General features: G+C 37.3%; 1 protein-coding gene across 1 annotated transcript in view; it reads left to right on the top strand.

Moving 5' to 3' along the window:
- Positions 1 to 14821, top strand: part of LOC120860330 (ubiquitin-conjugating enzyme E2 R2) — a 101573-nt gene that overhangs the window by 75630 nt on the left and 11122 nt on the right. Inside the window, exons 2-3 of the mRNA XM_040236129.1 lie at positions 125 to 211; positions 9810 to 9907. Coding sequence (XP_040092063.1) covers positions 125 to 211; positions 9810 to 9907 — 185 coding nt within the window. The remainder of the gene's footprint in view (positions 1 to 124; positions 212 to 9809; positions 9908 to 14821) is intronic.

Below are 14821 nucleotides of genomic sequence, written 5' to 3'. Positions count from 1 at the left end.
TAATCTCCAGGGTTTATGGTGCAGAAAAACATTCAGTTTCACTGGAGTCTATTAGGGTAAATTGTTAGGCAGATAAGTAACCTATAGTCTTACTTATTAGCATTTCATTTTTTTTTCTTTTTAGGCGCATATTAAATTTCCTATTGACTACCCATATTCACCACCTACCTTCAGATTCTTGACCAAAATGTGGCACCCCAACATTTATGAGGTAAGAGATATCTATCATGAATTTCTTCGAAGATTTGATTTTTTGACGCTGTCCTTTAAAATAACCTCCATAGCTCAGTATACTGTGGCGACAAAGAACTATTTGTGTCTTTTATTATACCAATGTATATTATGGTTGGGGCTTTCCAGGTGGCTCAGTGGTAAAGAATCCTCCTGCCAGTACAGGGGACTCAGGAGCCACAAGTTCAATCTCTGGGTTGGGAAGTTCCCCTGTAGTAGGAAATGGCAATCCATTCCAGTATTCTTGCCTGGAGAATTCCATGGACAGAGGAACCTTCCCGTCTACTGTCCATGGGGTCGCAAAGAGCTGGACATGACTGAGCACACACTGTTCCATATTACGGTTAATTTAAGATTGAGACTTTAAACCTTTGCTGCTCATTGCTAAGATTATAATTCATATGTGTTAGCATTTACATTTTTAAAAATTTAATAAAGTTATACAAATTTATTTGTGTACTTGTTCCCTAGCTTCACAGACTCTAGCTTCACAATTTGTCACTTTGATCAGAGATTCACCTTGTGGCGAAGGGAGTGGGAATCATTTGTACTGGTCTCCTTTAAGGAGTTGCTGCATACCAGCTGAGAGTCTCTTCTGAAATAAATTCAAGGTTAGGGTCTTCTGTTGGACAAGTGCACATGCCTGGGAAAACAATTTCTAGCTTTTTTGATGAAATGTACTTAGCTTTGTGCTAAGTTTTAAGGATCCTGAAATGATTCCTTATGTTTCTTGGGGTATATGTCAAGGCCCACTGATAAATCCTTTGAGTCTACTCCTTTACCATTCTGTAGTCTGTTTCATTACAGTAGGACTCTGAAGTTGTAGCTGAGGCCCAAGCATTAAATTTGTTTTTTTAAATTTGCGACTTTAGTAGTATAATTTTGGGGGTTTTCTTTTTGGTCACATGTTTGGCAAGCTCCTGTGCTCCAGAAATAGGGCTACAAGGCCTTTACTTATTCTATAGTGTTGAATTTTGGATCTCAGTCTATATAAAGAACACCTTGGAGCAGCATTATTGTTTTTCACAATCTGCTGTTTTCTGTAAGTCATTATCTTCATTTTTCTTTTCTTAAAACGGGACAAAAAGTGCTCAAAAGGTGATACATTGTAACATTTCCAGAAATAAGCTCCCAGAATATTGTTTTCTTTAGCATCTTTAGTATTTGACATAACCATATACAAACAACACTGAATGTGTTATACCCTCTGTATAACAAAGTTATCCTGTTATAGGAGAGAGACTATAGAAATATTTCACTGTTTCATAAGTTAAAACTGAGTCTAGTTAATACCGAAATATTTTTGTGTCTGTCTCCATTTAATAATCAGAAATTCTTGCCTTCAAAACTAGGTGGTATATATAGGTTTTAGATAATAAAAGAGAAGTGAAAACAACATTGAATGTGTTATACTGTTCTGTGTAACAAATATATAGCTTGTCTTGCCACTGAGAATGCATTCACGTTAGAGCCACACACTTGCCTGTTTCCATCTGATTTATCTAATTCCCAAACTTTTGTCAAAAAAGAAGAAAAAGCATGATAAAGGAACCAAAGCTTTTTCAGAAGAAAATGTAGGTAGATACAGTCCCCTTTCCATTGCTTTTTCACCACTTAGGTAGGCAATCTAGTTCTGTCTCTTAAGATTTAGCACTGGATCATTATTTTTTAAAATATTTTTCATATTCATAAAAATTTTAGCAGTAAAATAATATATGCATATCTTAACGGATATGCAGTTGTTTACCATGCCGTATAAGTTGTTTGTAAACAAGTGTTAAGTCATAGTTAAGCATTAAATTTGATGTAATCAAATGAGTCACAAGAGACTTTCCTCACATTTGTTAATTTACTTTGCTACATTCTGGAAATGATAGCAGAATTGAACTTGGGGGCCCAAGTATGTATTTGTGATTTTAGACATTAGGGCTCATGGTTCTTAGCCAAAGGGATGGGATATTCTTGGAAATTGCTCTCTACTCATCCATCCATGTTGTCACCTAGAAACACAACGGACCTCAGTGTCAAATTGTTCTAGTCACCAAATTGTTTACTGCAGAATTATTTTTAATAGAACTGGGATTGAAATGGGGGAACAGTGACAACAATATCAACAGCAACAAAACAATACTAAAGCAAAAGCCTACTCAAATGCTAAAATATATGAATTGATGAGTTTTTTGTGTATTAACTTCGTGAGCATCAAAAATATTGTAAGGACTATTTTTGGTAGAAAATAGTTTATCAAGTTTTTAAAAACTAGAGCTTTGGTATAGTTGTGTTAAATACATTCACAGATATTACTGTAGCCCCCAAAGTTATAAATAAACTGCTGTGTTATCAATTTCAACATTTATCATTGCCACATTTGTGAAATTTATAAATACCAAGCGGAAACTTGGAGAACAAAAGAAATTTAATATAAACTTGTCATCAATGACCATGCTACACAGTTGACTCCTTTTTACTTTATATAATATGTTGAGTGATCTCAGTAACAGTTTGCCTGTTTACATGTGTTCTGTGTGTTCAGAAGTAGATAACCAGTGAAGCCCATTTGCTTCACAAATCATTATTCAAATGAAGTTTTTGTACACAAACTCTTCAGTATGAACTTCACAGCTATGGCAACTCAAAATCTCACTGCTCTTTGTATTTGTTTTCATTTTACATCGCAGAACTGCCTTTCTCAAAGCTTAGAACTTCTCCCTCCCCCCTCCTTTTTTTTTTTTAAGATGTATTTATTTTTGGCTGTGGTGGGTCTTTGTTGTTGCACATGGGCTTTCTTTATTTGCAACAGGCAGTGGCTACTTTTTGTTGTGATGCGCAGACTCCTCATTGGAGTGGCTTCTTGTTGAGCTTCAGTAGTTGTGGCTTGCAGGCTCTAGTGTACTGGCTCCATAGTTTGTGGCTTATGGGCTTAGTTGCTTCACAGCATGTGGAATTTTCCTGGCCCGGGGATCAAACCCTTGTCACTTTCTTATAACCTGCAGATGTTTCCTCTCCTATGTATCGATTGTTTTTTTCCCATTTTCTTTGATAATGTGCTTTGCACAAAAGTGCTGAATTTTGATGGAGAGGTCTAGTTTATCTTGTTTATGCATGGTTTTGGTGTCATACCTAAAAGTCCATTGCTAAATCCAAGGTCATGAGAATTTTAAACACACAGACAGACAGACACAGACACACTTTTATAAAAAGACTTTATGATTTAGGCTCTTGGATCTTTGTTCCATTTTGAGTTAATTTTGTATATGGTATGAGGTAGGAGTTCAACCTCATTCTTTTGGAAATCCAGTCCCAGCATCATTTGCTAAAGAGACTGTTCTTTCCCCATTGGTGAACTTACCATCTTATCAGAAATCAATTGGCCATGTTGTATGAATCTGTGTAGACTCTCAGTTCTGTTGCCTTGATCTATATATCTGTCATGCCAGTCCTAAACTGTTTTATTGTCTGTAGCTCTATAGTAAGTTTTGAAATCAGGAAGTATGAATCCTTCAATTTTATTATTTTCCATGATTGTTTTGGCTTTTGTGAGTCCCTTAAATTTCCTTATAAATTTTATGGGCGGTTTGTCAGTTTCTACAAAAAGGGAAGCTAGGGTTTTGATTGGGATTGGATTGAATCTGTTTTATTTATTTTTGCCATGCCACATGGCTTGTGAGATCTTAGTTCCCTTACCAGGGATTGAACCTAGGTCCTGGGCAGTGAAAGTGCAGAGTTCTAACCTTTGTCCATGGAATTTTTCAGGCAAGAATACTGGAGTGGGTTGCCATGCCCTCCTCCAGAGATGCCTCCACTGGAATTTCAAAAATCCCAAAATGAACTGACTTGAGGGTTGATCTTATATCCTACAACTTTGTTGAATTGATTCTCTCTAGTAGTTTTCTTGTGAGTTCTTTGGAATTTTCTTTGCCTTTTACAATAGAAATGGATTACTTCTTCCTTTTCAACTTGTACACTTTCAGAATTTTTCTTAATTCCTCTGGCTACTACTCCAGTACATTGTAAATAGCAATGGTAAAAGTGGGTGCCCTTTGTCTTATTTCTGATCTCAGGAAAGTTTTCACCATTGAGGATGCTAGCTGTGGGTTGGTTTTTTGGTTTCTTAAATTTATTTATCTTCTTAATGTAATTCCCATTTACACTTTTAAGATAGCTGGAAAGTATGGTTTTCTGAGTGTTTTTATTATGAGTAAGTGTTGGGTCTTGTCGAGTGCTTTGCCTCAATCAGTTGAGATGCCTATCGTTTTGTTTTTGTTTTTGTTTTTTAATGGAAACAAGGGCATTTTCTTTATTCTTAACCATGTTTTTATTCCAAGTTAAATCCAGCAGGTGAAACTGATTGCTCTCTTCCAGTGATCTGGTCTCAAAAGACAAATACATCTGCTGACATCTTCATTGAATTCACTGATGATGAGACTTTTGCTGGAATTGTCCATCCTGCTGTTGCTCATTTAGGGTTGTTGTAAAATTGCTGCTGTTGTTTAGTCACTGAGTTGTGTCCGACTCTTGTGACCCCCATGGACTGTAGCCCGCCAGGCTCCTCTGTCTATGAGATTTTTCAGGCAAGAATACTGGAGTGAGTTGCCATGCCCTCCTTCAGAGATGCCCATCTTTTGATATGTCATTTCTACATACATATCTGTTTATATCATTTCACTACTCAGAAATTTTACTTAACACACACACTAAACTGTGAACAAAGTAACATACTCCTCTGTTTGTTCTATTTTTCATTCAAACTGTGTTCTTCACTCCTGTGGTAGGTAGAATAATGCTTCCACAGAGATATCTGCATTGTAATCCGAAATCTGTGATATGTACCTTCCCATGTTAAGAAGAATTAGGCTTGCTTATCAGGTGACCTTGAACTGAGATTATTCTGGATAATCTAGGTGGTCCCCATTAGAGTAGGGGGTCCCCAATCCCTAGGCCTTTTAGGAAACAGGCCACAGAGAATGAGGTGGGTGAGCAAGCCCCCATGTGATGGGCGAGCAAGCCAAGCTTCATCTGTATTTACAGCTGCTCCCCATTGCTCACATCATTGCCCGAGCATTAGATTCTCATAGTGCAAACCCTACTGTGCTTGAATCATTCCAAAATCACCCCTCACCCTCACCCCTTTGAAATTAAAGTCACTCAGTCATGTCCATTGGAGAAGGCAATGGCACCCCACTCCAGTACCCTTGCCTGGAAAATCCCATGGACAGAGGATCCGGGTGGGCTGCAGTCCATGGGGTCTCGAAGAGTTGGACACGACTGAGCGACTTCACTTTCACTTTTCACTTTCATGCATTGGAGAAGGAAATGGCAACCCACTCCAGTGTTCTTGCCTGGAGAATCCCAGGGACGGAGGAGCCTGGTGGGCTGCCGTCTGTGGGGTCGCACAGAGTCGGACACAACTGAAGCGACTTAGCAGCAGCAGCAGCAGTCATGTCCAACTGTTTGCAACCCCATGGACTTTAACCTGGAGTGGGTTGCCATTTCCTTCTCCAGGATATCTTCGCAACCCAGGGATTGAACCCAGGTCTCTTGCATTGTAGGCAGATACTTTACCATCTGAGCCACCAGGGAAGTCTAAATATTTCTTTTTGCCCCTTTTTTGGTGGGGGGTGGCAGCAAAAATACTGGAGTGGGTTGCCATTCCCTTCTCCAGATCTTTCCAACCCAGGGATTGAACCCTGGTCTCCCGCATTGTAGGCAGATGCTTTACCATCTGAACCACCAGGGAAGTTTCCCCACCCCTGGTCTTCCGTCAAACCAGTCCCAGGCATCAAAAAAGTTGGGGACCACTGCCTTAAAGTGGAAGAGGTAGGGTAGGAAGAAAATCAGAGTGAGAAGGAGATGTGACTTTAGAAGAAAGGTTCCAAAAATGCAGCATTGCTTCCTTTGAGGATGAGAGGAAGAGGGCCAAGAACAAAAGAATGTGGGTGGCCTTTAGAAGCCAGAAAGGGCAAGGAAAGGGATTCTTTCCTGGAGCCTCCAGTGAGGAATGTGTTGCTACCCACACAGTTGACTTTAACCCTGTGGAGAACAGTGTCAGACTAAGACCTACAAGACTGTAAAATAATAAATTTGTGTTGTTTTCAGCCAATTTTGTGGTAATTGGTATAATAGTACAAAATAAATATAACTACCCAAACATATTTCTGATGGTTTATTTTTTTCAGGCAATCTCATGTCTAAATTTCTTTTAGGTTATTAAAATTGAAATCATTATTTAATAAGCTTCTTCAACCTTTAAGCCTTTCATTTTTCTTCCAAAGCACCTCCTAGGTGTCCTCTGCAAATATATCTAGTTTCTCTCTCCTCGTTTCCATAGTGTTTTTTTTTTTTTAAACTTTTTCATGTTATCTAACATTAATACAAAGTTTTGGAATATAGTGTTTTACATTGATGTTACTAAAATTTTATTCTCCCTTTTAAAATCTTCTGCTATCTTGGTGTGTGTGTACATGTATGTAAATTTAGGTTTATATGTAAGATTTATTCTACTTTATATGATTATACCTCTCTTTTTAAACATTTGAATATTTTATTTTAAACCAATAGGCTACTACATCTTTCTGAGTCTTTTCTGTTAACAGTCTCTATTGTATATGAGAGAGTCCATGTGTGTTTTAACTTAGCACTTGTGAATTAGATCCTATAATTTAAATTTATGAACCAGAATATTATACATAGTGGTGAGTTCTTCTATCCATATACCAAGGGAGTTATATATAATTGTTAGGAGGCATGTATCAGTTTATATAAACCATACTTATTGAAGCCAGTCATTGATATTAAAGGTGATTATAGCTTCTCTGTAGACAGGTTATAGGCAGATTTTCTTTTAAAAAATTGGGGTATATTTGCTTTACAACATTGTGTTAATTTCTGCTGTACAATGAAGTGAATCAGCTATATATAAACATGTATTCCCTCCCTCTTGGACCTCCCTTCCTTTTACCACACCCCCTACCCCCATCCCACCCATCCAGGTCACCATGGAGCACCCAGCTAAGCTTCCTGTACTATACATCAGGTTCCCACTAGTGATCTGTTTTACACATGGTAGGGTATCTATGTCAGTTCCAATGTCTCAATTCATTCCTCCCTTCCCCCACCCATGTTCACACATCCATTTTCTTCATCTGTCTCTGTTCCTGCCCTGCAGATATGTACAATTTTTCTACATTTCACATATATGTGTTAATATATGGTATTTTTCTCTGACTTCATTCTTTGTGACAGTCTCTAAATCCATCCACATCTCTACAAATGACCCAATTTCATTCTTTTTTATGACCAAATAATATTCCATTGTATATATATATATGTGGTGGTGGTGGTGTTTAGTCACTAAGTCGTGTCTGACTCTTGCGACCTCATGGACCCACCAGACTCCTCTGTCCGTGGGGTTTTTCAGACAAGAATACTGGAGTGGGTTGCCATTTCCCTTTCCCAACCCAGGGATCAAACCTGTGTTTCCTACATTGGCAGGTGGATTCTTTACCACTGAGCCACTTTGTGTGTGTATATATATATATATATACACACACACACACACACACCCCACATCTTTTTTAATCCATTTATCTGTTGATAGACATCTAGTTTGCTGGTATGTTGTGACTGTGTAAATAGTGTGCTGCAGTGAACATTGGGGTGCCTGTGTCTTTTTGAATTATGGTATTCTCAGGGTATTTGCCCAGTAGTGGGGTTGCTGGGTCGAATGGTAGTTCTATTTTCAGTTTTTCTAAGGAACCTCCATACTGTTCTCTATAGCAGCTGTATCAATTTACATTCCCACCAATAGTGCAAAAGTGTTCCCTTTTTCTCCACACCCTCTTTAGCATTTATTGTTTGTAGATTTTTTGATGATAGTTGTTCTGAGTGGTGTGAAGTGATACCTCATTGCAGTTTTGATCTGCATTTCTGTAATAATTAGTGATGTTGAGCATCTTTTCACGTGCTTCTTGGCCATTTGTATGACTTTTTGAGAGAAATGTCTATTTAGGTCTTCTGCCCATTTTTTGATTGGGTTGTTCAGGGTTTGTTTTTCTTCTGATATTGAGCTACATGAGCTTTTTGTATATTCTGGAGTAATCCCTTGTCAGTTGCTTTGTTTGCAAATATTTTCTCCCATTCTGAACCTTGTCTTTTCATCTTGTTTATGGTTTCCTTTGCTCTGTGAAAGCTTTTAAGTTTAATTAGATTTGTTTAATTTTTGTTTCATTATTCTAGGGAGTAGATACAGAAAAATCTTCCTGTGATTTGTATCAAAGAGTGTTCTTCCTATGTTTTCCTTTAAGAGTTTTATAGTGTACCATCTTACATTTAGGTCTATAATCCATTTTGAGTTTATTTTTGTGAATGGTGTTAGTGTTCTAATTACATTCTTTTACATGTAGCTATCCAGTTTTTCAAGCGGCATTTACCAAAAAGACTGTCTTTTCTCTGTTGTATATTCTTATCTCCTTTGTCATAGATTACATGACCGTGACCATAGGTACGTGGGTTTATCTCTGGGCTTTCTCTGCTGTTCATTGATCTATAGATCTATTTTTGTGCCAGTACCATACTATCTTGATTACTGTAACCTTGTAGTATAGTCTGAAATCAGGGAGCCTGATTCCTCCAACTTTGCTTTTCTTTCTCAAAATTGCTTTGGCTATTTGGGATCTATTTTGTTTCTATACAAATTATAAAGTTTTTGTTCTAATTCTGTGACAAATGCCATTGGTAATTTGATAGGGATTACATTGAATTTGTAAATTGCTTTAGGGTAGTATAATTGTTTTCACAGGATTGATTCTTCCAATCCAAGAACATGGTATGTCTTTCCATTTGTTTGTGTTGTCTTTGATTTCTTTCTTCAGTGTCTTCTTGTTTTCTGAGGACAGTTCTTTTGCCTCCTTAGGTAGGTTTATTTCTAGTTATTTTATTCTGTTTTGTTGCGATGGTAAATGGAGTTTTTTTCTTAATTTCTCTTTCTGGTCTTTCATTGTTAGTGTTATAGCAATGCAAGAGATTTCTGTGCATTAATTTTATATCCTGCAACTTTACCAAATTCATTGATTAGCTCTAGTAGTTTTCTGGTGGCATCTTTAGGATTTTCTATATAGAGTATCATGTCATTTGCAAACAGTGACAATTTTACTTCTTCTTTTCCAATTTGGATTCCTTTTATTTATTTATTTTTCTTTTCTAATTGCTGTGGCTAGGGCTTACAAATTGAATAATAGTGGCAAAAATGAGCATTCTTGTCTTGTTCCTGATTTTAGAGGAAATGCTTTTAGTTCTTCACCAGTGAGATGGTGTTTGCTGTAGGTTTGTCATATATGCTGTCTCTAGGCAGATTTTAGGCAAAAGTAAGAAAAGTATTTTGGAGATTGGTCAAAATGAATATTTATAATATAAAAATGCTTAATTCTTCTTTATCATTGGATCTAAACATGAAGAAAAAGCAGTTTACTCCCCAGCGGTAAGAAAACAAGTTTTCTAGGAATAAAAGAAATTTCAGCAGAATTGTTTTTTTTATATTATACTTTTGAGTATTTACTGAATGTGTTATTTGTGTCTTGTAGAATGGAGATGTATGCATTTCAATTCTTCATCCACCTGTAGATGACCCACAGAGTGGAGAACTGCCCTCTGAAAGGTGGAATCCTACTCAAAATGTCAGGTAAGGAATTACATAAGGAATAATCTGGTTTCTAGCTGGCTCTTAACATCGGATATAATCTTTTAACAAGTACAAAAGAATCCTTTCTATATATGATTGCTTTGTTTTATGCTAGAGCTTTGTAGCATGCGTGCATCATTCTGAAGAGTTGTATTTATGGGCTAATAATGCATATGTTGCTCATTTCTGTGTTCACTTTGGAAGAATTATTCTACTCTTAGTTCTTCCTTTTGCATTATCTGAGTTCCACCCTGCTGCTTTAGATTTCATGACTTCTGTGTTTGAATTGGTTGCTTCTGTATTATAGGACTCTTACTACTATTTGCTGAACAGTCTTAGTGTTTACACTTTGTTTTAATCCATTCATCAGTTGATGGACATTTCAGTTGTTTCCACTCATTGGCTATTATGAATAATGCCGCTGTGAACATTGTATGCAAGTTTTTATGTGCACATGTGTTTTCATTTCCTTGAACTTATTCCTGGAAATGGAATTGTGGGGTCATAACTCAGTGTTTAACTTTTCAAGGAACTGCCATGTTTTCCAACATGCCTATACTAAATTTTTAGTGCATTCCCACCAGCAGTGTGCGAGAATTCAAATTTCTCCAGATCTTTGTTAGCACTTGTTATTTTCCGTGTTTCTTATTATAACTATCCCAGAATGTTGACTGGGTATTCTTACTTCAGTTTTGTCATCAGTGTGTTTCTTCTAAAATAACTTCAAAAAACTTATAATGGTTTTAGATTATCAGAAAAATTATGAAGTACAGACAGTACCCATGTTCCCCACACCTGCCAGTTTTCTTTGTTGCTAACATCTAACATTAGTATGGTTCATGTATTATAATTAGTGAACTTGTATTAGTACATTATGACTGATCAAAGTCCATATTCTTTCACGTTTCCTTAATTTTTACCTAATGTCGTTTTTTCTGCTCTAAGATCCTACACTTTATAGATAGCACATTATATTTAATAGATGTTTCTTCTTATACAACTGCAATAGTTTCTTCGACTTTTCCTTGGTTTTGATGACCTTGACAATTTTGAAGGGTGTTTTATAGAATGTCCCCCAACTGGGATTTTGTTTGATGCTTTATTTCTGCTTATTATACTGAAGTTATGAGTGTTGGGAGAAATTAAGGTAAAGTACATTTTTATCATGTCATATCAAGGGTATCTACTGTCAGCATGACTTATTACTCTTGATGGTAACATTCATCACCTGGCTGAGACTTGTTTTTAGGATTTCTCCACTGTAAAATTCCTCATTTCCGACTTTCTGTTCTGTATAAAGGAAGTTCTAGGTGCAGCCTATACTAAGGAGTGGGGAATTATATCCCCAGGAGGCTGGAATATCTGTGTAAGTTATTTCAGGTTCTTCTGTATAGGAAATTAATCTGCTCTCCTACTTGTTAATCTTTTTTAATGATCTGGAATCTAGTAATTCAATTAGAATCTCCATTTTTGTCAAAAGTAAAGAATTAGAAGCTTCCTGACGTATGCAAGCCTCTCTTACCTGTTTCTTCAAGTTACGTATTTGCTTCCCACTCTCTGTAATGAGTATACCTAAAAGACTGTTCAAGACATATGAGATACTTTTGATTATGCTAGTTACTCAATTCTTTTTAGGTACTTTGTTCTATCCAGTATACAGGATTGGGAAAAATGGGTATATTTTGGATTTCACCACATCTTGCAAGTATATTTTCTTAATCAGAAAAAAATGACTTCCCTTTTTAATTCAGGTAAATGTGTTGATACACCTCACCTTGACAAGCATTATGACAATTATAACACCTGATCTGACAATAATTCTCAGATCAGGTGTTAAGACTTGCCATAAGTTTATAATGTCTATGAAATAAAGAATCATTACACATTTCCAATACTTTCTGCTTTGCTTTAACGGGATTCTCCCTTGGGTTTGAAGCATTTCTCAACAGTATTCAGAGATGGAATTACTGAGTTTGTTTTGGTGAAGATGTAATTCCAGCAGCCCCAATCTATACATATCTGAGTTTATTATACTCCACCAATAGCAAAATACTCTTAAAAAATCACTCTATGCTTTTAACAAAATTATTTATGAGGAAGGAAAAACATCTCTATTTGTAAATTTCTCTTTGTTTTACTCTTCTGACGTTTCACCCGCACTAAGCAAAGCACCATAGAAATACTTGGGATGTTTGGGAAATATGCATTTCTTGTGGGAAGGGAAAGGGAAGCTGGAAGGAACTGACGTGATATTTTATATTATCTCCAGGGTCACATGTATATTAGTTTCAAGACGATTGCTTTGCACAGGATCTTTTAGGATCATTAGGAAAATTAGTATTTTTCTGCCTCATCCCCTCGTATCTAAGCATCATACCACTGTTAGCTGAGTATTTGTACCTTTAGCTCATACATACTTTATTACTTGAATTTTCAGCATCAAATAATACACTGACACTTGGATGTAAAAGAAAAGGAAATCTTCCGCTTCCCCCTTCCCCTTCTAGCTTTTAAGTATTATTGTTTCTGCATTGTCAGGGTTATAAAACTTACAGTCTGTACTGTAATGTGACATAATGCCAGTTTTTAAAATTCTTATTCCTGTTGTTAGATCAAGTCACTATTTGCTGCTCATTATTTTATTTCTTTTGGTCTATTAATTGGCTGAAATTTGTTCATTAGTAATTTCTCAAGGGATTGCTCCTAGGAGCCGTATTTCACTCCCTGAATTCTCACACATGCAAAATATTATGTGTTTGTGTATATGTGTATATTAGAGTATACTAGTGTATTTGCCATTATATTTCAAATGACAGATTTTGACTAGAATGTAAGATTTCAGGATCATGCTTTCTTTCCTTGAGGATGTTATTGACATTACTCTGTGGTTGCTGTGGAAAAGTTTGGCTACCCTGTTTCTCATCTCTTTCAAGAAAAGGATTTACATATTGGGGAAGATTTGTTGAAAAATTGGACCAAAACTGCAGAGTTGTTCTTTAAGTGATTTTGGTGCTTGTTTTTCAGGGCTAGCATTAACCCTAGACTAGAAGAAGGAGTTCTGAGGTGTTAGTGATTCTTGCTTTTGGAGGTTGAATGTTGAATCGGATGCTTCCCATACGACCCCACCCACCCTTTGAGAAAGCAAGCCTTCTCTCTTTCTCTTTTTTTTTTTTGTGTGTGGCTTAAACAGTAGAAATTTATTTTTTCACACTTTTGGACACACACCTCCCTTATGGCAGAAAGTGAAGAGGAACTAAAAAGCTTCTTGATGAAAGTGAAAGAGGAGAGTGAAAAAGTTGGCTTAAAGCTCAACATTCAGAAAACAAAGATCATGGCATCCGGTCCCATCTTTCATCGGAAAGAGATGGGGAAACAGTGGAAACAGTGTCAGACTTTATTTTTTTGGGCTCCAAAATCACTGCAGATGGTGATTGAAGCCATGAAATTAAAAGACACTTACTCCTTGGAAGGAAAGTTATGGCCAACCTAGATAGCATATTGAAAAGCAGAGACATTACTTTACCAACAAAGGTCCATCTAGTCAAGGCTATGGTTTTTCCAGTGGTCATGTATGGATGTGAGAATTGGACTGTGAAGAAAGGTGAGCGCTGAAGAATTGATGCTTTTGAACTGTGGTGTTGGAGAAGACTCTTGAAAGTCCCTTGGACTGCAAGGACATCCAACCAGTCCATTCTAAAGGAGATCGGTCCTGGGTGTTCTTTGGAAGAATTGATGCTAAAGCTGAAACTCCAGTACTTTGGCCACCTCATGCGAAGAGTTGACTCATTGGAAAAGACTCTGATGCTGGGAGGGATTGGGGGCAGGAGGAGAAGGGGACGACAGAGGTTGAGATGGCTGGATGGCATCACCGACTCGATGGACGTGAGTTTGAGTGAACTCCGGGAGTTGGTCATGGACAGGGAGGCCTGGCGTGCTGCAATTCATGGGGTCGCAGAGTCGTACACGACTGAAAGACTGAACGGAACTGAAGGTGTTGGCAAGGTTGGTTTCTTCTGAGGCTTCTGTCCTCAGTTTATCTCCACATGGTCTTCCCTCCATTCATATCTGTGTCCTAATTGCCTCTTCTTATAAGGACATTCGTCATATTGGATTAAGACCTGTTCTGAGGACCTTATTTTCACTTGATTACCTCTCTAGAGACTCTGCTCCATATATAGTTTGAAGTACTGGGGATTAAAACTACAGCATAGAATCTGAAGCCTTCCCATTCTTCAGATGCAAAGCCCAAAACAAGATTTTTCTTTGTATTCATGTGCTGCCCAGGTGGAAAACCTATTACCATTGCCCATAGCAATTCAAATTTTTTGCCTTTACTACTGTGCAAATATACAAAGACTGTATTTGCCTTGTCTCAGCTTAAAATATTATAATTTTTTCCCCCCTCAAAAGAAAGGACTGTTTGGGGAGTTCCCTGGTGGTCCACTGGTTAGGACTCAGCGCTTCACTGCCTTAGCAGGGTTCAGTCCCTGGTCAGGGAACTAAGATCCTGCAAACCACACAGCATGGCCAAAAGAAAGAAGAGAAAGGCCTGTTTCTCATTTAATCCAGTCCTTTGTGGGCAAGGAACTCCTTTCGTATTACTCTGCACTCTTAAAACTACCTTAACCTACTTTGGGTACCAGCATCAGTATTTTTTCTCTCTGGACCCTGAGGTAACCTGAGCCCCAGTTGAGAAGCACCTGGACTTCACATCAAGAGATTGCTTTCCTTGCCTTTATGCTTTTTTATTTAGAATCTTTACAGCCAGAACTTAGTTATCTTTAGATTGTCCCCTTGATCGTTACCCACCGCTCCAAAAGGTATTTGCATTGGAAGTCATTAGTGAACTTCTCGGACCTTTTTGTTTCTTCATTCCATGGAATTATTGGATGACTCTTCAATGTATTGATCTTG

Source organism: Oryx dammah, unplaced genomic scaffold (assembly GCF_014754425.2).
Source record: "Oryx dammah isolate SB20612 unplaced genomic scaffold, SCBI_Odam_1.1 HiC_scaffold_11056, whole genome shotgun sequence".
Lineage (NCBI taxonomy): Eukaryota > Metazoa > Chordata > Mammalia > Artiodactyla > Bovidae > Oryx > Oryx dammah.
Note: the sequence above shows the minus strand (reverse complement) of the source record. Positions and strands in the feature narration are given on the sequence as shown.